This window comes from Eschrichtius robustus, chromosome 4 (genome assembly GCF_028021215.1).
Source record: "Eschrichtius robustus isolate mEscRob2 chromosome 4, mEscRob2.pri, whole genome shotgun sequence".
NCBI classification, from domain to species: Eukaryota; Metazoa; Chordata; class Mammalia; order Artiodactyla; family Eschrichtiidae; genus Eschrichtius; species Eschrichtius robustus.
In genome coordinates this window covers 91,013,791-91,039,527 of record NC_090827.1, presented here as the reverse complement: position 1 = coordinate 91,039,527, position 25,737 = coordinate 91,013,791, and the positions used below count along the sequence as shown (strand labels likewise).

The 25,737-nt window shown below is 35.9% G+C and overlaps 1 protein-coding gene across 1 annotated transcript in view; it reads right to left on the bottom strand.

The window, feature by feature from the left end:
• The window catches only part of ARAP2 (ArfGAP with RhoGAP domain, ankyrin repeat and PH domain 2), a 196,141-nt gene that overhangs the window by 45,136 nt on the left and 125,268 nt on the right, over positions 1 to 25,737 (bottom strand). The window contains exons 24-26 of the mRNA XM_068541993.1: positions 24,109 to 24,183; positions 21,234 to 21,351; positions 5,665 to 5,793 (exon numbers count right to left, since the gene is read on the bottom strand). Of these exons, the coding sequence (XP_068398094.1) occupies positions 5,665 to 5,793; positions 21,234 to 21,351; positions 24,109 to 24,183 (322 nt within the window). The remainder of the gene's footprint in view (positions 1 to 5,664; positions 5,794 to 21,233; positions 21,352 to 24,108; positions 24,184 to 25,737) is intronic.

Below are 25,737 nucleotides of genomic sequence, written 5' to 3'. Positions count from 1 at the left end.
TAAGACTGCTAGGAAGATTAAATGACATGGTGTATGCAAAGCCATCAGCCCAGCATCTGGTGCCCAGTAAATGCATAGTAACTATGAACAATTTATCTCTTATATATGATCTGAGCAATGAAAAGGGAATATAAAACAAATGGGTCTATTTTCCATGGTCTCTATGTGTCTCCCTTCCTCTTTTGCTGGCAAAGACTATTTTCTCAGGCCTGTACATTATCTGAAAAACCAAGTTCCACCCCTGCGCATGTACTCTAAGTGCTGAAGGAGACAAGCAGTTTTCATGAGACATCCTCTTGAAAATGTGCCACAACCAAGTGATATTTGGCAATATTTGCAGCCTGAAATCTAGAAAGTTCTTCCAAATTAAAAATTATCCATATTTTCCTTTGTTTGATATTGATTATGTAGAACGCATATATTCTTTATAATTTGGAGGAAGCAGAATTTGATATAGTTCACTCACTGCATGACATTCACTCAAAATGTATTTAGTAAAATTTAGTTCTACGAGTGAGTAGAAACCAAACCTGCTTGAAAGTAATCTAGGAAAAGTCAAATATTCCCTCCCCTGCCCTGATTCCCAGTATATTTTCCTTTGTTACTTGTATTGAAGAAGCAATGCTTAATAGAACTAGCAGCCTGATAACATCCTTTTGTAATTAGATTATCCTTAAGCAGTAAAATTGTAAATATACTTACTACTGGAGGATTGACTATTAAAGTGCCAGAGATTCCATGCCATTTTACTGACAACGCAGCAAATTGTAGAAAGTAGAACACTACTTTTCTATTCTATCATCAATTTCCGAGAAAATACTTCCACTTGAAGTGGACTGGGTCTTACCTTCAACTTTTACACATCTTTCTTTGGATTTAAAAAGACATGATGGGGAGTGGAATATAAATTATTTCAGCTAGACTATGATTTATGAGCTCATACTATTGTTGCTGGAATTTTCCTTTATTTTCTTAAGTCAGTCGATAGTGGATGGCTCAGCTTTCCAGGTCTGAATTTGCTGGAAGCAGTTGCATTTTGAACTATTCTATTCTAATGTAAATTTAATTCCAAAGCATCTGTCATATGTGGCAATCTAAATTTAGAAACCCACACGCATCTTCATTTGAGTTACATCTTCTATCTTAAAAGTAGTTCTTCCCCATTGAGATCATTCAAACTTGATTCTGTTGTATCACATTCTATTGGGGTAATATTAAAGAACTTTAGTGCTTAAAATAAGACTTCTGCAACAAAAAATTATTTATTCTGGAACCTTATAGAAGCTATAAATTTATGGCTAACTTGTGATAGAGATGTTGAAACTTAATATGAGATAATGATAATATAAGATGGTCTAATATGATTAGCTATGACAAAGTCTAAATGGCAATTTAAATGAAGTTTCAGTCTCCCTATCTCAATGTCTCAGCCATAATCCATGGGGTAGAAAAGAAATTCAGACTATTATTTTTCTTTTCAAGTTAGTTAACTCCTCATTACAATAATGACAATAGCCCAAAATGCTTCTCAGAAATACAATGCTGCTTTTGAAAAACACAGAACTGATTTTTAAGTAGAGGCAACAGAAAATTCATTTACTCTTACGTACTTCTATAAAAGTAAAGTATGCTTCCTCATTACCTTAAATGAATGAGCAGAAATTAAGTGTTGGTTGACTCTAAAGTCTATTCCTTCTTGTGATGTCTATATTTTAAACTATTGAGATAAAATGAGCAAATTGAGAAAATTAAAACCCCTAAACAACCCCAAACCCCTAAACTTATTATTTGATAAAATTCTTCATTAAGCAAGAATGTGGTATCAAACAAAACTATATGCCTATAATTTGTTGCATAAAATCAGAAACACCATCATGCAATTAATGAAATGCAAGTCGTGTGTGTGTGTGTGTGTAGATAAAGGAGAGACAGGAAGAGATAGGGATAGGTAGACAGACACTAAGATTTGTGGCAATTAGGTATCAGGTATGATGAGACAGGTGCGAAGGATGTATCAGTGCTACTTTATGTTTTAAGAAAATATTAACACAATAGCTATTCATTACTGAGAGAAAAGTATGGTTGTAACCAACCAGCCTTGTTTCAAACTGTGCTAATTTCCACTTGGCCCCCAGGTTAGAATAAGAAAATCTTAAGAAAGGAAAAGAAATCCTTAACATTATTGCATCTCTGCTGTGAAGAGCCATGTGTTTCTGAGGTGATTCCAGTTTTTCTGCTAACAAATTGACAGAGAAATCACATTTGATTTACTTTCATTATTCTCCTTTTAGATCCCAATTTTAAGGAGTAGTGCATGTAACGAATGGAGCAATAATTCTGGAGTAGGTGGTCACTGTGATTGATTTAGGAGACATTTGCCAAGACAGAGACAAAGTAGACTGAATACCTAACCAACCTAAAATCTATCACACAGGGTACCCCATAAGAAGTACTTAGAATCCCCAGGTTACTGTAAGACACGACTATAAGAAAAAATCATGACTTTAGAAGTTGATTTTAAAAACAAACAATAGGCCAAACCTTCTTTAAAATGACAATCCTAAATGCACACAGATGCAGAACCAACCATAATGAAAAAGATTTTACTTTGACAATCTGAATATAAATCAAGCTCTAATGAAAAACATGTATAAAAATTTTATTGGCTAGAAAACTAAAAAAGAAAGTTAAATATTTACTTCATAGGTACTCCTATTTCTGACCAAAAGTACGTAACTACTGATATGAAATGGTCTAATTAATGTATTTCCTGAGGGTGTTACTCTAAAACCTGACTTTTTTTTTCATGCAGAGGGACATAATTTCCTTGTAGAAAGAACTACTGTTATCATAATAACAAGTTGCATATTGGTTTGGCCAGCTGAGGCGGGTAGAGTGCAGGGGCAGTGATAAGTTTCACAGCTCCCACCCTGTCAGAGGAATGAATGCAGGAGATATGAGAGTAGCACAAGAGTTTACTTACATTTTACTCTAGAGAATATTTCATCCAAATCTCAGAAACTGTCATGTAAGCCTGCTTTCCACTGCTTGGGTTCCCCAGTTTTTGTACAAGGTGTTTTGTCTAGACCTTACAGAAGCCTGATGCTTTCACAACAGGACACACTCACAACCCCCAAAAGGGGACGCGTACAATAGGTGAGGCATCGTTTTAATGCCCAATCTTCCTACCAAGTTTGTGGGTAGAGCAATTTATAGTTTGTCACTCGACCATTTCTTGTTGCCCTTAAACAACAAAGATTTTACTCAGATGTGATTGCTCTAAACCCACTCAATCTAACATCGCTGATACAGCACTTAATGGTATCCTTGCTTTGGGTTATCCCTCAGGCCCACCTGCACAAAACCTTCCTTTATATTATAGCCTTTTAAGATCTTATTCTTGTCTGGTTTTATTCACATAGCCAGTCTACTAGCATTCAAACAAGAGCTAAGTTTTTGCAACATGGAGAATTAACAGACATTTTAGAGGGATATTAGAAAAAGGAAAATTCTCACCAAAAAAAAATTCAAATTTACCTGAAAAGATGACTTATTTTCTAAAAGAAAAGAAGCCATGAGAACCTATAATGTATTTCATAACGCAGAGAGGAGTTTGTTCATAAACTCAATACGTTTCCTTTATCTCAATGTTAAAATGAAAGAATAACAGAATTTAAGAGCTAGGCCAGATTTCAAAGGTTATCTAAATCAGAGATTCTCAACATGACACCATTGACATTTTGAGCCAGATTATGCTTTGTTGTAAAGAGCCTTCCTGTGTATTGTAGGATGTTTCGCAGCATCTCTGGTCTCTAACCACTAAATACCAGAAGCACCACCCTACCCAGTGTGACCGTCAGAAATATCTCCAGACATTGCCAAATGCCCCCCCTGGGAGACAAAAATCTCCCCCACCTGACAATCACTGCTCTATGACAGGGATGCTTGTAGCAGTCATATGATGAGAGAGAATTTCTATTGCAATCGTTGAGCAGTATACAGAGGATGTGGCCAAAATTATATGTAGGAGTAAGAAAGAAGTTAAACAAGATAAAGGTGTCTAAAAGGCTAAATTTCTACAGCAAAAAGAACACATGTTCTGTTTATTTAGATGCTAGTAAGACCAGAATGACATGGAAGCTGTTAAACTGCTTGCATTTTGTAAAAATACTTTTGCGTAATTGTAAGATATGAAGGGCAGGGTTATGGACTGAATGTTTATGTTTCCCCAATTCATATGTTGAAACCTACCTACACGGTATCAGGTTTTAGGAGGTGGGGCCTTTATGAGGTAATTAGGATTAGATGAGGTCACGAGGGTGAATCCTCAGGAATGGGCTTAGTGCCCTTGTAAGAGTCACAGAGAGTGTGCTTCCTCTCTCTGCTCTCCGCCCTGGGAGGATACAAGAAGTCCCCAGTCTGCAACCTGGAAGAGGCCTCTCACCAGAACTTGGCCAGGCTGGCACTCTGATGTCAGACTTCTAGTCTCCACACTGTGAGAAATAAACTTCTGTTGTTTATGAGCCAACTAGTCTATTGTAGTCTGTCATAGTAGCCAGATTATCATGAAATCAGAAACATATCAGATTAGCCTGGTACAATTAAGAACTTGCTGACTTATGGCTACTAGCTAGAGAGTCTGCAATCATACCAAGGAGCTTTACCGCATTTAAGAACTGTACCAACCTCCCCATCTTTTTTCTTTTTTTTTTAATAATTAGAAGTAAAACCAATCTGTACTCAAATCTAGTACTTAATAAATGTGTGATCTGGAGGCAACTTACTTAATTTCTCTGAGCTTCCCTTTTCTCAATTGTAAAATTCAAATGATAATATAACTCATGGAGAAATTTAAAAAAAAAACTATAAATGAGTTTTGGTATGCAGAGAGTTCATTTCATAATACCCGATTAATAAATAGTAATGGTTATTATCAATATGAATTATAAAAGTTGTGGTAAATTTCATCTTATAAAACTTGAATCCTCTGTTTTCGGGGTTGGGTTATAGACAGTGTGGCAGGAAATCTTTTTCTAATCTGTCAGATAATGTCAACATAACAGAAAAATCTAAGTTTCAAAATGAAAGTTTTCTGATACTTCAAACAAGTTCAGAGACTGTCTTATATGGATCCCCTGTGCTAGCTAACTTCTTATTTAACCTTACATGTATACATGTCTTCTCCCAGTTGGATGGCAAATATCCTTATTGGAAGTATTTATTTTGTATTTGTTTTCCAATATTACTGCAAAATAGGTGAGAATTATAACAAGCACACAATCTCAGAGCTTGCGATTCTTGAATGCTCAGAGAACTTTCAAATGTAACTATAATTCAAGATGATTCACCATCTATCTAAAACTTAGGAAAACACTTAAGCATGGCAAATAAATAAAATAAACCCAAAACCTTAAAAAGATGAATCATTCCTGCTAAATCTTTAATTTGATATGGTCAAATTAACCAACTATTACCACAGTCCTACCCACCAGGAAAATATGACCCTGGCACTTGGTCTATATTCTTCTTTCTAACAATAATGGCAGTAGATTTTTCATTTAGCTACTCATTTTTACATTTTCAAAAAACACTTGTGCCATAATAATTATCCTTTAACCACTTGAATTTTCAATCATAGTTGCAATGTGAAATAACAGCACCCACCATTATAGTGTTTAACTGTGTCAATGGTTAAGAATCTCTTCACCACAAGATAAGCAGATCCAGGTTCAGCTAATGAACTCCACCGAAGCACCTGTTCCAACACATTTTCTGTGTAGTGAAGAGGGCGCTCTGCAAACAAAAACAAATCAAATTACAAAAAAAATCTTAACTGTTTTTAATTATAAAATTTAAAAAGTCCTTTTAGAAAGCTCTGTACAAGACAACAAGCATGACTGTATCTTATGGTACACAAGAATAGTGCTAGGACTACATACAGGAAACCCTAACCTGGAACAGCATTAAGCACATAATAAAATTTACTGTATAAATAAATCTGTGCAGGGACATTTGTTTGTTACGCAACTATTTAAAAAAAATTCAGAGGTACTAATCTTTAAATAAAATTTCAGAAATATAGCCAACTTTTCGTACAACAAATTAGTTAATTACTCTACTTTTTAATTTAAACAACATTCTGGTTTGCTTATGGAAAGCTGTGTATTTGCATATGCAAATAATAATTATAAAAGGACTAGTAAAATTAGTCTTGTCCAGTACTAAGTAATAACATAAATAAACCCTTTGTTTCTCCCAACAAGACTAGCATAATTTGTGATCAACATTAGTGAACAACTTATAGCTGATACAGTCAACTTACATGATATTATAAAAGATAACTTCAACAGAGAACATAAGATAATCATTATCAAACAGTACTGAGTAATCTATGTTTAACTATTAGTGGAAATATCAATCAGAAACATTATGTAGCAATATTATACATTAATTGTTCATATAATAGGCCAACAAGCAAGAAGTTTATGACATCTTAAAGATTTCTCCTTGGTAGAAGGACGTGATCTCACTCGCTCTTGCGAGAACACCAGAATCACAACTAACTGCTGAACAGTCATTGACAGGAAGACACTGGAACTCACCAAAAAAGACACCCCACATCCAAAGACAAAGGAGAAGCCACAATGAGACAGTAGGAGGGGCACAATCACAATAAAATCAAATCCCATAACTGCTGGGTGGGTAACTCACAAACTGGAGAACACTTGTAACACAGAAGTCCACCCACTGGAGTGAAGGTTCTGAGCCCCACATTAGGCTTCCCAACCTGGGGGTCTGGCAGCAGGAGGAGGAATTCCTAGAGAATCAGACTTTGAAGGCTAGCGGGATTTGAATGCAGAAATTCGACAGGACTGGGGGAAACAGAGACTGCACTCTTGGAGGGCACACACAAAGTAGTGTGTGCGTCGGGACCCAGGGGAAGGAGCAGTGATCCCAGGGGAGACTGAATCAGACCTACCAGCTAGTGTTGGAGGGTCTCCTGAAGAGGCGGGGGGTGGCTCTATCTCACCGTGAGGACAAGGACACTGGCAGCAGAAGTTCTGGGAAGTACTCATTGGTGTGAGCCCCCCCAGAGTCTGGCATTAGCCCCACCAAAGAGCCCAGGTAGGCTTCAGTGTTGGGTCCCCTCAGGCCAAACAACCAACAGGGAGGGGACCCAGCCCCACCCATCAGCAGGCAAGAGGATTAAAGTTTTACTGAGCTCTGCCCACCGGAGCAACAGCCAGCTCTACCCACCACCAGTCCCTCCCATCAGGATACTTGCACAAGCCTCTTAGATAGCTGCATCCACCAGAGGGCAGACAGCAGAAGCAAGAAGAACTACAGTCCTGCAGCCTGTGGAACAAAAACCACATTCACAGAAAGATAGACAAGATGAAAAGGCACAAGGCTACGTACCAGATGAAGGAACAAGATAAAACCCCAGAAAAACAGCTAAATGAAGTGGAGATAGGCAACTTTCCAGAAAAAGAATTCAGAATAATGATAGTGAAGATGATCCAGGACCTTGGAAAAAGAATGGAGGCAAAGATCGAGATGTTGCAAGAAATGTTTAACAAAGACCTAGAAGAATTAAAGAACAAACAAACAGAGATGAACAATACAATAACTGAAATGAAAAATACACTAGAAGGATTCAATAGCAGAATAACTGAGGCAGAAGAACGGGTAAGTGACGTGGAAGACAGAATGGTGGAATTCACTGCTGCAGAACAGAATAAAGAAAAAAGAATGAAAAGAAATGAAGACAGGCTAAGAGACCTCTGGGATAACATTAAACACAACAACATTCGCATTATAGGGGTCCCAGAAGGAGAAGAGAGAGAGAAAGGACCTGAGAAATATTTGAAGAGACTATAGTCGAAAACTTACCTAACATGGGAAAGGAAATAGCCACCCAAGTCCAGGAAGCACAGAGAGTCCCATACAGGATAAACCCAAGGAGAAATACGCCGAGATACATAGTAATCAAATCGGCAAAAATTAAAGACAAAGAAAAATTATTGAAAGCAGCAAGGGAAAAATGACAAATAATATACAAGGGAACTCCCATAAGGTTGCTGATTTCTCAGCAGAAACTCTACAAGCCAGAAGGGAGTGGAATGATATACTTAAAGTGATGAAAGGGAAGAACCTACAACCAAGATTACTCTACCCAGCAAGGATCTCATTCAGATTCGATGGAGAAATCAAAAGCTTTAAAGACAAGCAAAAGCTAAGAGAATTCAGCACCACCAAACCAGCTCTACAACAAATGCTAAAGGAACTTCTCTAAGTGGGGAACACAAGAGAAGAAAAGGACCTACAAAAACAAACCCAAAACAATTAAGAAAATGGTAATAGGAACATACATATCGATAATTAACTTAAACGTGAATGGATTAAATGCTCCAACCAAAAGACACAGGCTTCTTCCAAGCTAATGAAAAATTATTAAAGGTGTATTTCTGAACTGGAAGGAAAGAAATTAACATTTAGTTCCAGATAAATCAATGTTTAGTACAAATTGAATTGACGGCCCAGGTTATACTTCTATTACCATCTTGGGGTTAATTTAAGCATTTTTGGCTATGTCTCCCAGGAAGCGAGAAAATATAATAATAGTCATGTTTACACCAAGCCAGATTTATTGTTATGACTATCCTGATATCCCTATAGAAGTTGTGCTGTGTTTCTTTTTTATTCTACTTTAATAGAAAGTTTAAAGCAAATATTTAATTGCTGACTCAGAAATTTTGATAGTTACACACAGATTTGGGAGTTTGTTGGTCTCATTTGGAGACTTCCTTTGGACCCTCCTTTATGTACCTTTTAAAAATAAAAATGGAAATATCTTCATTTTTTTCTCATGTTATTTATAAAAGTAATATAGAGATATAAAGACATCCTGGTACATTCTAAAGGGCAAGTATGTTGCTCAGCATACCTCTTTGAGCTAAGAGACTTAATTAAGAATGTTATTATGCCTAAGTCCATGAACAGGCTTGCTATAGCCCAAATGTCTTTTTTTCAGGATAAGTTTGTTTTTTCTGATGTTACCATCACATTTATTCAATACCATGAGATACCATCATGACTTACAAATACCATGGTTATCATTAATAATAATGCACAAAATAAAGAAACAGAATTCCCTGAAACTTAGCAGAAACAGAATATGAATTTACTGCTTCTGTGAATACTGTTTATTTTACTGGTTTTTTTTAAATAAATTTATTTGTTTAAAAAAAAAAAGACACAGGCTTGCTGAATGGATACAAGAACAAGACCCATCTATATGCTGTCTACAAGAGACCCACTTCAGACCTAGGGACACATACAGACTGAAAGTAAGGGGATGGAAAAAGATATTCCATGCAAATGGAAATAAAAAGAAAGCTGGAGTAGCAATTCTCATATCAGACAAATTAGACTTTAAAATAAAGAATGTTACAAGAGACAAGGAAGGACACTACATAATGATCATGGGATCAATCCAAAAAGAAGATATAACAATTATAAATAAATATGCACCCAACATAGGAGCACCTCAATACATAAGGCAACTGCTAACAGCTGTAAAAGAGGAAATCAACAGTAACACAATAATAGTGGAGGACTTTAACACCTCACTTATACCAATGGACAGATCACCCACACAGAAAATTAATAAGGAAACACAAGCTTTAAGTGACACAATAGACCACATAGATTTAATAGATATTTATAGGACATTCCATCTAAAAACAGCAGATTACACTTTCTTCTCAAGTGCACACGGAACATTCTCCAGGATAGATCACATCTTGGGTCACAAATCAAGCCTCAGTAAATTTAGGAAAATTGAAATCATATCAAGCATCTTTTCTGACCACAACGCTATGAGATTAGAAATGAATTACAGGGAAAAAAACGTAAAAAACACAAACACTTGGAGGCTAAACAATACGTTACTAAATAACCAAGAGACCACATAATAAAGCAAAGAGGAAATCAAAAAATACCTAGAGACAAATGACAATGAAAACACAATGATCCAAAACCTATGGGATGCAGCAAAAGCAGTACTAAGAGGGAAGTTTATAGCTATACAAGCCTACCTCAAAAAACAAGAAAAATCTCAAATAAACAATCTAACCTTACACCTAAAGGAACTAGGGAAAGAAGAACAAACAAAACCCAAAGTTAGCAGAAGGAAAGAAATCATAAAGATCAGAGCAGAAATAAATGAAAAAGAAACAAAGAAAACAGTAGCAAAGATCAATAAAACTAAAAGCTGGTTCTTTGAGGAGATAAACAAAATTGATAACCCATTAGCCACACTCATCAAGAAAAAGAGGGAGAGGACTCAATAAAATTAGAAATGAAATAGAAGTTACAACAGACACCGCAGAAATACAAAGCCTCCTAAGAGACTACTATAAGCAACTCTATGCCAATAAAATGGACAACTTGGAAGTAATGGAAACATTCTTAGAAAGGTATAACCTTCCAAGACTGAACCAGGAAGAAATAGAAAATATGAACAGATCAATCACAAGTAATGAAATTGAAACTGTGATTAAAAATCTTCCAACAAACAAAAGTCCAGCACCAGATGGCTTCACAGGTGAATTCTATCAAACATTTAGAGAAGAGCCAACACCCATCCTTCTCAAACTCTTCCATAAAATTGTGGAGGAAGGAACACTCCCAAACTCATTCTATGAGGCCACCATCACCCTGTTACCAAAACCAGACAAAGATAGTACAGAAAAAGACAATTAAAGACCAATGTCACTGATGAATATAGATGCAAAAATCCTCAAAAAAATACAAGCAAACAGAATCCAACAGCACATTAAAAGGATCATACACCATGATCAAGTGGGATTTATCCCAGGGATGCAAGGATTCTTCAATATGCGCAAATCAATCAATGTGATACACCATATTAACAAATTGAAGAAAAAAAACCATATGATCATCTCAATAGATGCAGAAAAAGCTTTTGACAAAATTCAACACAAATTTATGATAAAAACTCTCCAGAAAGTGGGCATAGAGGGAACCTCCCTCAACATAATACAGGCCATATACGAAAAACCCACAGCAAACAACATTCTCAATGGTGAAAAAATGACAGCATTTCCTCTAAGATTAGGAACGAGACAAGGATGTCCACTCTCACCACTATTATTCAAAATAGTTTTGGAAGTCCTAGCCACGGAAATCAGAGAAGAAAACGAAATAAAAGGAATAGAAATTGGAAAAGAAGAAGTAAAACTGTCACTGTTTGCGGATGACATGATACTATACATAGAGAATCCTAAAGATGCCACCAGAAAACTACTAGAGCTAATTAATGAATTTGGTAAAGTTGCAGGATATAAAATTAAGGCACAGAAATCTCTTGCATTCCTATACACTAATGATGAAAAATCTGAAAGAGAAATTAAGGAAACACTCCTAATTACCATTGCAACAAAAAGAATAAAATACCTAGGAATAAACCTACCTAGGGAGACAAAAGACCTGTATGCAGAAAACTATAAGACACTGATGAAAGAAATTAAAGATGATACAAATAGATGGAGAGATATCCCATGTTCTTGGATTGGAAGAATCAATATTGTGAAAATGACTCTACTACCCAAAGCAATCTACAGATTCAATGCAATCCCTACCAAATTACCAATGGCCTTTTTTACGGAACTAGAACAAAAAATCTTAACATTTGTATGGAGACACAAAAGACCCCGGTTAGCAAAAGCAGTTTTGAGGGAAAAAAGTGGAGCTGGAGGAATCAGACTCCCTGACTTCAGACTATACTACAAAGCTACAGTAATCTAGACAGTATGGTACTGGCACAAAAACAGAAATATAGATCAATGGAACAGGATAGAAAGCCCAGAGATAAACCCATGCACATATGGTCACCTTATCTTTGATAAACGAGGCAAGACTATTCAGTGGAGAAAAGACAGCCTCTTCAATAAGTGGTGCTGGGAAAACTGGACAGGTACATGTAAAAGAATGAAATTAGAACACTCCCTAACACCATACACAAAAATAAACTCAAAATGGATTAGAGACCTAAATGTATGACCGGACACTATAAAACTCTTAGAGGAAAACATAGGAAGAACACTCTTTGACATAAATCACAGCAAGATCTTTTTTGATCCACCTCCTAGAGTAATGGAAATAAAAACGAAAATAAACAAATGGGACCTAATGAAGCTTCAAAGCTTTTCCACAGCAAAGGAAACCATAAACAAGATGAAAAGACAACCCTCAGAATGGGAGAAAATATTTGCAAACGAATCAATGGACAAAGGATTAATCTCCAAAATGTATAAACAGCTCATTCAGCTCAATATTAAAAAAACAAACAACCCAATCCCAAAATGGGCAAAAGACCTAAATAGACATTTCTCCAAAGAAGACATACAGATGGCCGAGAAGCACATGAAAAGCTGCTCAACATCACTAATTATTAGAGAAATGCAAACCAAAACTACAATGAGGTATCACCTCACACCGGTCAGAATGGCCATCATCAGAAAATGTACAAACAACAAATGCTGGAGAGGGTGTGGAGAAAAGGGAACCCTCTTGCACTGTTGGTGGGAATGTAAACTGATACAGCCACTGTGGAGAACAGTATGGAGGTTCCTTAAAAAACTAAAAATAGAATTACCATATGATCCAGCAATCTCACTACTGGGCTTGTACCCAGAGAAAACCGTAATTCAAAGGACACATGCACTCCAATGTTCACTGTAGCACTATTTACAATAGCCAGGTCATGGAAGCAACCTAAATACCCATCGACAGATGAATGGATAAAAAAGATGTGGTACATATATACAATGGAATATTACTCAGCCATAAAAAGGAACGAAATTGGGTCATTTTTTGAGACATGGATGGATCTAGAGGCTATCATACAGAGTGAAGTAAGTCAGAAAGAGAAAAACAAATATGGTATATTAACGCATATATGTGGAACCTAGAAAAGTGGTACAGATGAACTGGTTTGCAGGGCAGAAATTGAGACACAGATGTAGAGAACAAACATATGGACACCAAGGGGGGAAAGCCTTGGGGGGTGGGGATGGTGGTGTGATGAATTGGGTGATTGGAATTGACATGTATACACTGATGTGTATAAAATGGAGGACTAATAAGAAGCTGCTGTGTAAAAAAATAATTAAAATTAAAAAATTTAAAAAAATAAAGATTTCTCCTTGATAAATACTCATTCATATACATCTGTTTTATGTAAGCATATTTTTAAATACCTCACAAGTTCTTAGCATAGAGTTAACAAAAAAATCACAGGCTTTTAAAATTACAATCAAAGTTTCATAGGAAAGTGTTTTGCTGATCAAAATATGCCAGTCAGTTAATAAAATGTTATGACAGAAGCATATGCTGAGAAAAAAAGAAATTCAAGCCTTTTCACAGTACACTGAAAATAGCATAATTGAAATAGAAGAACATACGCTCTAACATGAAGATGTTGATGTAACTTTCCTGGTACCATAGCCTTTATAAGTCAGTTCAGCTCTTTCATACCCTCCTATATGTAAAACGAATAGTACTTGGCTTTTTGTTTTTGGTTAAAGTAGTAATTAATGCTAATGACAAACAACAAAGCGTATGTCAATAGCATCACACTTGTATATGACCCATGCTATTTTAATTGGTAATAAAATCACAAGTAAAAAAGACCAAATATATCACATTCTCCTTAATACTGGTCTCCCAGAGAAGTTCAACTACTTGCCTAAAGCCAAACAGCTGGTAAGGAACAAAGATTTGACTCTCAAATGTATCTGACTTTACAGCCCGAAATCATAACTACTACACTTGGTTTTATTTTGGACAAATATGTAAACCTCCCCATGATGATTTTCACACATGTAATTTTGGGGAAAAAGTATCAACTCACCAAGATATTTCTGAGGACTAAATAAGGTAATATAAGCAAAGTGAAAAACAATTCAGTTCACACTTTCTCCTTTACTTTCCTATCCTTAGTGAGAAGATAGTAAGGAAATAAGGTAGTTTCAACATCCCATATATAAAGAAACTGATGATATTGCAGTTGGCTTGGCAGTGGGAATGATACTCTTAACTGCAAAACTATCTGGATTGAAATAAAAGCGTACTCTCCTTTATTACAAGATTAAATTTGTAATGAGACTTCCAAATATCAGAACATTTATATTAAAGAGGGTCACCATTACAAGTAGATACAATAGTGATAGTTCTGAAGTGCTCTTAGTTATACTGAAATATATCACAGCAGACATAGAGATAAATATAGATGTGCAAAAAATTAGCCAAGTATGTTTTTCACATCAGTCTCATAGTATGAAATACTTCAGGAGAATGAAAATCCTGAAGATCCAAGTTCCTGCTTAATGACAGAGCTGAAAAATGGGTTGAAAAGATAAATATTTTAAATCGCTAGACTGTCAAATGATACAATTATAAAAGAAAGAAGTAAGAGGCAGGAAAAATGGACTGAGTCATCAAACGTTGTTGGAATATAAATTCCTACAAATAAACAAGTTTTTATTAATAGTTACATTTACAACCATCCGTCATGATAGATTTTATGCTATGTAAGTCAGCTGGCATTAGGGCATTATTAGAAATAACTCATTTGCACACTATCTCTAGCATTAAAATTGCTGAAAATTCAGTGTAGTTATTTAACAACAGGTCTGGAGGTGGTTCTTTTGCTAGGTAAATCATGTTCTCAATAGTTTAAAATCTTGTCCACAGAATTAAACCTGGCCTACCTTGTTAAATAGAGGACTATTCATTTCCATCTGAAATAACAGGTGTTGTCCTTAAACTTCTGGCAGGAATGACACAGGATTTCCAGAGACAATTATGACTTCCTTAATAATTAAATTTTTAGTGCCAAGCCTAGAGCCATGCAAGTCTTTCTCTGCCCTATCCACATACTCAGAGGGTGACAGCACTTGTGTCAATCAAGAGAAGAGCTAGAAAGACTGATTAAAAATGAACTGATCTTCCATTTCATAGTAGCTATGAGGAGAAGGAAGAAAACATTTTGTTATGATATTGCTGGGTAGAAAGTAACTGCTTCACAAACTTGAACCTCTCAGTGAGGAAGCCCACTTAAATGAGGTCCCGTTGGCAGTTAATTTTTTTCAGCATATGAAGAACCTAAGGGGTATGGGACTACATTGGCAGGGTACAGGTTCATTTTTAAGGTGAAGCATTAAAATAACAGTGTACTTTATAAGTATGGTGAAAGTGATACCCTCTCCTAAGGTGGGCTTCAGCTTGTCCTGATGATTGCCTGGCATCTTTCAAAGAATGAAACAGAGAAAGACTTGTTCTCCATCTAGTACAAATTTCAAATGTCCCACAGACATTCATTTAAAAGGAAAACCTACTTATAAACTAACAGCTTAGAATCTAACTCAGCTTTACATATAAATTCTCAAAATATTTTATATGGTTTTAATGTGGTGTTTTTTTTTCCCATGACTCTAGCTACTACATGAGCAAAAAAAAAAAAAAAAAAAAAGATTGTGCTTTGTCTGTCAGAACTTTTCTAAGAGTTGTTTACCATTTGCTATGGTCTGAATGTTTGCCCCCTTCACACCCCCCCTCCCCAGTTCACATGTTGAAACTAATCCCCAGTGTGATGGTATTACGAGGTGGTCCCTTTGCAAGGTGATTAAATCATGAAGGCAGAGCCCTCCTGAATGGGTTTAGTGCTCTTATAAAAGAGATCCCACAAGCTCCCTTCTATCATGTGAGGACTCAGTGAAAACATGGACATCTGTGATCCAGGAAGCAGGCCCTCACCAAACACCAAGTCTGCTGGTGCCTTGATCTTGGACTTCCCAGCCTCCAGAACTGTGAGAAGTAAATTTCTGTTGTGGAGTTCTGTTTTAGCAGGCTGAACAGACTAAGATGCCATTTCACCAATGATGGCAATTCTGCTAATGATACATGAGTCACAAACTGACATGCTTGTATCAGTCTGCATTTGTAGCTGTCACATCCATGATAATTCCATTCATAAATTTAAGAATATATTTTCATTATCTTCGACTATATAGGAACGTCTGAGCATTTATGTATTATAATACATATTTTCCTTTTACTTATCTCTATAATTAGGTTATAACATTTTTTTAATGGGTATAATAGAGTATCTCAGGAGAGTAAAGGGACCAAACAAAATATCTATTATACAAAGGGGGCACTGGAAAAGACCGGGTAGAGAACTATTGCTTTAAAAGTTACAGGTACCTAAAATAAAATCCAGCACTTCTGGTTCACTTACTTATCCATTCATTCATTCATTCATTCATTCATTTATTTATGGTTGCTTCAGTTACTTGGAGGATTTATATTTACATTAGAAAAAGCACCAATTCCCTGCTGACATTCTTCCTATCAACTACAATCTTGTGACTACCAATGCCTTCACTTTTATCTTCTTTTTACATTTCACTTTATCTTCCCTGCATGTTACTAGAAATAAAGCTCTTAACATTTCAGAAGGTCAGGTGGAGCACACAGGTCCCATCTGCTCCAGTAAGCCAACATAATCACAGGCCCCTTTGTTGCTTTCTTAGCTTTGTTCCTCTAAAAGCAGTGAAAATAATCTTAGTTTTCCCTTCTGGCAATTTCGACTAGAATGGTTGACCAGACATTAAAACCATGCCAAATTTGAATTCCTAACTCCATCAGATGTATTCTTTCTTGATGTACATGGGGTGTTCCTTTGATTACATATTTGGACATTCACAAGTCAAAACAGCTTGAAGTCTCCTAGTCTTTTTATATCTTCATCAAGATAACTTTTTTTTAATTAGTGAGAAGGAACCAACAACAACAACAACAAAAAAACTTGACTCCAATCTTACCATTTGTGATGTACTAACGGGCACATGCAAGTTGATAATTAGTCATTTTCAGGGTAAGCCTCCCTTCATTTTCCCAGGTGAAATTTAAAAAGACTGTTTCCAGATATATTGCAATCTCTCTTCTAGCTGTACATAATTCTTCCTATCCTCATCCATTCTGCTTACTCCTCTCAGTCCGAAAGACCAATGCCCAAAGGCACAGACCTCCAGAGCTGTGACACAGGGATATGCTTTGACTCAACCCCTGAGAGAACAAGGGTGGTAGGGAGAGGATGCTTACCCCCAAATCCATGATTCATTTTTTTGCTGTGGCTCTCCTAAAAAAAAACAAAAAAAAAAACAGCAACAGATGCATGCAGGAGACCATCAGCTGTCTAAGAGCTAACCAGGGCTTTGATATCTCCTAGTGGTTCCTAATCTATAAGCAGAAATCACTTTTTTTGTGCCTTCCGTATTTGGATACATCTATCCAAGCAGCAACAATCCCAGTCACTCAGGTTCAGAATGCACCCCTATCCTGTTCCACCTAAGTTAACAAGATATTGAAAATATGTTCCACATCATACACTATGCTAGAGGTACCAAGAGATATAAAGATCTAAAAGATATGGTAAATCCTAAAGAACATAAGGCAGAGCCAGGTTACAATTCTACAAGTCAGATTAGTATGCAGCATTATAGATCTTTAAGCAAATAATCACAAAAGATCAGTGAGAACTATATTCATCTAATTACCATCTTGGAGGAAGGGGCATTTGAGCTGGATCTTGAAGGATGGATAATATGGATAATGAAGAAATAATGAAAGGGTATGTATTTATATATTGAAGTATAGTTGATTTATAATATTATATTAGTTTCAGGTGTACAACACAGTGATTCAATATTTTTATAGGTTATACTCCATTTAAAGTTATTACAAAATAATGGCTACATTTCCTTGTACTGTATAATATATCCTTGTTGCTTATTTATTTTATACACAGTAGTTTGTATCTCTTAGTCCCCTACCCCTATCTTGCCTCTGCCACTTCCCTCTCCCTCTGGTAACCACTAATTTGTTCTCTATGCTTGTGAGTCTGTTTCTCTTTTGTTATATATATTCGTTTGTTTTACTTCTTAAATTCCACATATAAGTGACTATATGTGGATATAACAGAGTATTTGTATTTTTCTGACTTATTTCACGAGCATAATACTCGCTAGGTCCATCCCATTGTTGCAACTGGCAGAATTTCATTCTTTTTTACGATTGACTAGTATTTCACTGTACATACACTCTATATACATATCACATCTTCTTTATCCATTCGTCTGTTGATGGACACTTAGGTTGCTTCCATATCTTGGCAATTGTAAATAATGCTGCTATGAACTTTGGGGTGCATGTATCTTTTCAAATTACAGTTTTCCTCTTTTCTGGCTATATACCCAGGAGTGGAATTGCTGGATCTATCTATCTATCTAGCTCTATTTTTAGTTTTTTGAGGAACCTCCATACTGTTTTCCATAGTGGCTGCACCAATTTACATTCCCACCAACAGTGTACTAGGGTTCCCTTTTTTCCACATCCTTGCAAACATTTGTTATTTATAGACATTTTGATGATAGCCATTTTGAGAGGTGTGAGGTGATATCTCATTGTGGTTTTGATTTGCATTTCCCTGATGATTAGTGATGTTGAGCATATTCTCATGTACCTGTTGGCCACCTACATGTCTTCTTTGGAAAAAATGTCTATTCAGATCCTCTGCCCATTTTTTAATTGGGTCATTTGGGGTTTTTTTTTTTGCTACTGACTCGTATGGGTTCTTTATATATTTTGGATATTAACCTCTTAACAGATATATTATTTGCAAATATTTTCTCATATTCTGTAGGTTGTCTTTTTGTTTTGTTGATGGTTTCCTTTGCTGTGCACAGCTTTTAAGTTTAATTAGATCCCATTTGTTTATTTCTGTTTTTGTTTCTTTTGCCTTGGGAGACGGATTCAAAAAATATTGCTACAATTTATATCAAAAGAGTCTTCTGTCTATGTTCTCTTCTAGGAGTTTTATGGTTTCAGGTCTTATATTTAAGTCTTTAGTCCATTTTAAGTTTATTTTTGTATACGGTGTGAGAAAATGTTCTAATTTCATTCTTTTACATGTAGCTATCCAGTTTTCCCAGTACAATGATAAGACTGTCTTTTCTCCAATAATGAAAGTTTTAAAATGGTTTTAAAACAATATGAGAGAGTGGCATGGACTAATATATACTACCAAATGTAAAATAGATAGCTAGTGGGAAGCAGCCGCATAGCACAGGGAGATCAGCTCAGTGCTTTGTGACCACCTAGAGGGGTGGGATAGGGAGGGTGGGAGGGAGGGAGACACAAGAGGGAGGAGATATGGGGATATATGTATATGTATAGCTGATTCACTTTGTTATAAAGCAGAAACTAACACACCATTGTAAAGCAATTATACTCCAATAAAGATGTTTAAAACCACAACCACAACAACAAAAATGATGAAAATTAAAAGAAAAAAAATAAAACAATATGATCCTATTTGTGATTTAGAAAGATAATTCTGGCAGTAATGCTGACAGTTATCTTTTACTCACAAGTATGATGAAGCTGGTAACCTATCCCCTCCCCTTAAAATTAAACCAAAATCAAGACATTACCACCATTGAACCATATAGTAATACAAAAGTGTGCTTCACTTGTGCAAAATATTTTAATTGTATGGCAGCTAGTACTAGGCACTGTGCCAGAGACAGAGACTGTACTAAAGATAGAAAAAAAGAGAGTCCCTCCTTCCTTCTAAAGAGTTCTCATCAAGAAAGACAAAAATAAATCCACATGATAGGCATTATAAAAAAAGATAAAGACAAAGTGCAATGGAACCCTTAGTCTGGGTTTTAAAGGAGGTAAACGGGTGGGCCAGAGGGGGAAGAATAAAGGCACACTTGGGAAACACCTGCTTGCACGTTAGTCAAGCACAAAGGGTAGAAGTGATCGTCTATAAAGAAATGTAAAATGAGAAAAGATGGTAAAAGATCAGAGCAGCAGAAACCCACTGCTTAGGGAATAGACAGAGGAAGAAGAATTGACAAATGAGATAAAACGATTTGAGCACCAGGAGGAGAATCCAGGCAGCAATGAAAACAGAGTGAACACTTTCCAAGAAAAAGGGAATGGTCATTAGCAATAAATGCCACAGTAAGGACAAGCAAAGTAAAGCCGGAAGCAAATCCACTGGACTTGGCAGTTGGGGGTCACAGGAGTCGTTTGACAAAGCACCTTCTGTGAGTGGGGCAGACTGAGCCCGACTATGGGGGAGACAGTGTGAACTGACACCAAAGGACCAGTGTCACTGAATCTTGGCAATGAATATTGGAAAGTAGTGTTTTAATACAAATTATATTCTTAAAGAATTGTGCACAATAAAAAGAAAAAAAGGAATAAAAACATCAAGATGGAATAATGAAAGACAAAGTATTTGATAATCCCATTTCATTCTAACACTGATTACAAGACTCCTAATAATACATGATGAGGTATTTTTACGTTCAGTTTTAATTTTTGTCTTGAGCTTGTGGGTGGCAAGATTTTACTTTTGGCAGTTTGACATCTATACTTGAAAGGGTCCCAAGACCTTAGCAGGTATCAGCTAGACAGATGGTCAAGGTACAAAGACGTTCTGCATCTTATTTTTTTTTCCTAGAGGTCTTTAAAACCAAATGGTGTCATTATAATGTTAGGCTTATTACTCTTGGGGAAGTCAAGGTGTTTTAAAAGTTCTCTTTATCCTTCTGCATCTGAGATAAAAGATGACAAAATACCTGATTCACTCCACTAAAGATGAAAAAGAAAAAACGAAAAGTAAGCTTCTGCAAGGCTTAAAATAATATTATTTTTAAAAATAATAACCTTTTAAATCAGTACTCTTGTTCTTGTTAAATAAGTAGCATACAGGAATAAGGTAGAATAAGGTGGATGGTGGTGGTGACATTTAGAATATTGTTACAAATCAAATTGCTTGTTCTTATAAATAAGGCCTTATTTCCTGAGGCAGCAACATACATGCCTAATGCTTTATACTATATGTTTATGGTCAATAAAATAATCTAATTACTTTGATGAGTAAAATCATAGGAGGGCAACCTCAAGTGGCACTAACATATATCAACACAGGCAATGAGGTAGAAGGGAAGTCATAATGAGATGTTAAGCTTTGGAAAAACATAAAATGTTAGTAATGACTTGTCACAAAAATAGTATTTCTTCATACTTTAAGCAATTTAAGAATCCCTACCATGAGAACCACTTACCAAGCTCTTCATTTTCTATGACTTCAAATGTGGCCCAGATATCATCTTTTGTAGGAATTATATTTTTTATTGCTAATATGTCATTAGTTAATTCTTCTGCTTCCATCACGGGAGATATCTAAAAGAGAAGCAAAATTTCCTCAGAATATATGTCAGACACAGAAGTGGCCTTTGCTAGGGTGGTAATACTCCCCCATCTACCACCTAATGATACTCCAAATTTCCTCTTAGTATGTTTAACTAGCTTCTCTAAGCACATGGAGAAAGCCTATTCAGATCTTCTCCATATAATGTAATACATTTTAATGCATGTGTAAAAAAAAATCACCATATAGGCATAATCAGAGAGAATATTTTTTTCTCACTTAGTGAACAATTAGATCACTCAAAAAGGGAAGAATATACCTACTCATACTAAGACCTTCCACAGACATTGGATCCAGTGGTCTTCTAGGGGTAAAACTTTTCACTCAGTTCTATAATTAGGAGTTCCAAGGAGCTTGGTTTATTCAGCTTGGGCCCTAAATTATACACAGTTGACTGCTGTCTGCCATGCCAAAAAGCCCCAGGGGTTTAGTGGTCTGTGGTGTGCCCCACCATGCCAAGTGACAGATGGTGGGACACCGAAGTATGCTCGAGCCAGGTTTTCAGGGCACAGGGCAGAGTCTGCAGTGTCAGCCTGGGGGCCAGCTCTACAAGAGTCCCAATGCCTCAGGCCATTGCATAAGCACGCCACCTTCTTCAGGGACTTTGGGGATTTTTGATTTGTTTCTTCCTGGTTTTGGTTTTGCCAGCCTTACAGGTATGCTGGCCAAAAGCAAGTTGGCTTTCTCCAATTAGAATTTAGTTATAATGTTAAACAAATAGAAGATGATTTAAGCATTAGAATATTGCAGCTGCAACTTAATTATACACGTTTTCAGTAAAACTATGTACCTATTCAAAAATTTCTTAGAAAATGTGCTCACTTCCCTTTCTCCTGTCCATTATTAATCATAAGCATACTGCACATATATAAATAACATACAACATTTTTCTTAAAGGTAATTCATATAGTCTATCTTTTGGAGTTCATGGAATTTAGCGCTTTCTTTGGAATATATTAATGATACAGTGAAGTCCATTATTTGCTATTTAGAAAAGCCTAATGTAATACAACCTTAAAAGAAGAAAAACATTAGCATGGGAAAAGTAGAGCATGTTAAGCAGCTGAAACATCAGTAGATGAGTCACTTCAGTGACACCATTCATCGGAATGGCTTTACACTTTTTTAACAAGTGTAGCCCTTTCTTAAAATAAATAATAAAACTGGGAAACCAAACTAGTGAAATAGTCAGCAGGGAGTTCCTCAGGTTGACTTAGGAATGTAAGACTGGAACTCAGTTCCTTGTCCCAGGTGACACCCAAGGCCCCTCTTAAGAACACCTAGAACTCCACGAAGCACATTTTGGGAATCATTACTCTAAGCAATATACACATCAGTATAATGACCATCAGGTTTGGAATATGATGATTAAGGTTTGCATCCGGGCCTGAATGCTATTAATTCCCAGTTTCTACTCATATAAATGTGAGACATCACCTGCTTCAACTACCTCCTTGGGTTGAGGTAATGATCAGCTGAAATAAATGTAAGAGTTGTGCAAAGTTTTAAGCATTAAACGAATGTTAATGATTATTTTTGTATAGCTTTTGTTATGTTTTTCAAGAGAATTTAGAGTTGTTGTAGGTGAAACTGGACAGTCCTTTATGTGAATATACTTAAAATAAGAACTTTGCTCAACTGTAATAACTTCTGTTATGGCTTTATTAGTCAGATAAGATTAAAACGAGCTACTAGAGGGTTTATGTGTAAGTGGAGTTAAGTCATGTGCTTTGACTACCTCTTCCAGCATTAGTGATGGACTTGTGTTGATTAATCTCTACTACTTCCTCATGTCCCCTGTGATGAACATCACATGTTCAGCATAACACATAGATGAGGACGAGGAGGGGCAAGGCAGCTCATAGTAGTTCAACTGCACAACTAAGCGAGTAATCAGTGCCAAAGAGTCATAATGTGTAATCATTAAAAACATATAAAATAATAATTACAATATCTTTGACCTAAGTAAAGTCCAGAAATATCTAATGTTAAGACCCTGTTTAATCTTGGACTTTAAAAATGATAAGAAGCTAAAGCTAAATTTCTACTGTTAGATGGCATCACGTCTATTCTGCCTACAGAGAAAGTAGTCTCACTCTCGCTAAGGGAGACTAAGTACAGAATATGGTAACACGAGAAGGATCTTTTTAATTCAGAACAAATGGCTAACTAATGGTCTCAAGGAAGAAGAGAGTTATTGAATATTCAAGTACATTGAAAGACTGGAAGCTAAAGTCTAGGATACAAGGGTGGGGGATTAATAATAATAGTACTACTAGTAGTAGTTATTTATTAAACACTTATGTACCAAGCAATTTGCTAAGTGTTTCATAGGCAGGATCTTATTGAGTCCTCACATCAATGCTATGATGTAAATACTGTAATTCTCCCTCATTTTACAGATCAGAAGATTGAGACTCAGATGGAGTATATAAGTTGCCTAAAGTTAAGAAGGAAGAAAGGAGAGGAGCAGGTGATTGAGCTCAGGTAGTTTTCCAGAACCTATCGTACATCCTAACCATAACCTAAAGAACATAGGATGGTCTCTTTCCAAATCATTAAAACATGGAATTCCCGGAGGATATTGGCATGAAGAGTCAAACCTGTCATGACTTGAATTGGACATGTAAAATAAGACAGCAGAAAAAATAGAAAATTCAAGATATGCAAACTAATGCTAACACTTATGACTTCCAACAGTACTCTTCACATCCGTCTTTAGGGCTCACCCGAATTATAATACTGCAGTCAGCTTCCTTCCTTTCTACATATACTTCAATTAACAAATCTCCAGCCTGGGAAACCTAGAAAAGGGCAGATGTGAAGAGAGCAAATGTAAGTATCTTGCAAGAACACACACATGACACTTAAGATGGTTAGAAAACCCTAGTCATATTTCTAAAGATTTTATAATAATGAAATGAGATCATTCCCCCTGTTAACAGCATAATGATACCCATTTTCTGGATGTGGTTGATTAAGGACAAGGAATCTACACAAATGACATAGTTAACAAACACAATCACAATGCAGTTTTTTCTCTCTTACTTAAAAGTTTAGTGACCTCACATACCCTTAAAATTCTTATTGAGATAATGAATCTGGCTACAGTGGAAATAAAGAGATGATAAGTCCAAAAATTGAAATTTGAAGATAAATTAGGTCAGAGCTGTGTTAAAATTACAAATAGAAAAAGTATATTTAGCAAATAAAATTAAAAGTGAAGTGATAGAATAAGGAGATAATAAAGTTAAGTTTTTATTTTAATTACCTTTAGCCAAGCATCAAGTGCTAGGTTATTTGGGTCACTGTTATAACCAAGAAGACACACTAAGTGAAGAATACACAAGCCAGAAAATAAAAAGCATAAGATATCACTATGTAGACTGACAGCATATGTGGAGAAGATTAACAAAGAATGAAATCAATCTGTGAAAAATATTTTGAGTTGCTTTTTTCAGAAATTCCTTTAAGTTATGTAAACACTTGGAAATAATATCCATCACTTATTTTTAAAAAAAGGTCATAATGGAGGAATGATCTTTCCACAGTTAAATCTGCCTCAGAATCAACCTGATGAGTAAATTTAGTGGAAAAACATTAAAAATGTACTTTGAAGAACTGCTCTTAGTTATTCTGACACTACAGGCTTAGAAAAGCTTATTTCCAATTTTTCTTCCTCACTTTTGGTGCTACATAAAAATTCTAGGGAAGAAAAGGTACAGTTGACATTTTTACTTTTCCCTGTGTTTGTATAAACAACTCTCCAGGAAGGACACATTTTAAAAATTTAAAAAGCAAATACAAAGAACTCATAGCATGCGGCCAAAAACAAGAATAGCTAAGAAATTCAAACAGGGATAAGACTTAGAGACTGTCAGAAAACTACTTCAGAGGAGTTTTGAATGGACTAGAGAAAAGCTCCAGCAAAACAACAGATTTTTTCCAAACTGTTCTATTTTTCTTTCCCAATTACTCTATTTTATAGACAATTCTTTTCTTGTTTTACTGACTTCTACTTAATCAGAAAGCATTCAAGGCTCATTTCTTTATTGTAGTATGAATATAAATGATAAACTTGCAGAATGGTACTCATACTTTATCCAACAACGATATAGATAGTGCTGCCAAAGATTATCCCATGGGCTCACACAATCCTTTATTTCATAACTGGAACTCTCCCCAAAAAGCAAGAATCCAAGAGAACTAACTGATAAGGAGCCACTGTTTTTAGTGTTACTGCTAACTTGTCTGGAGGCTGCATTAATTACTTTGGGTCAAAATGGAGGACATACTGTCTTAGAGAATTAATGTCATAGTATTAGTACTCGGGGAGCTAGGCACTAGGATGAAAGCCT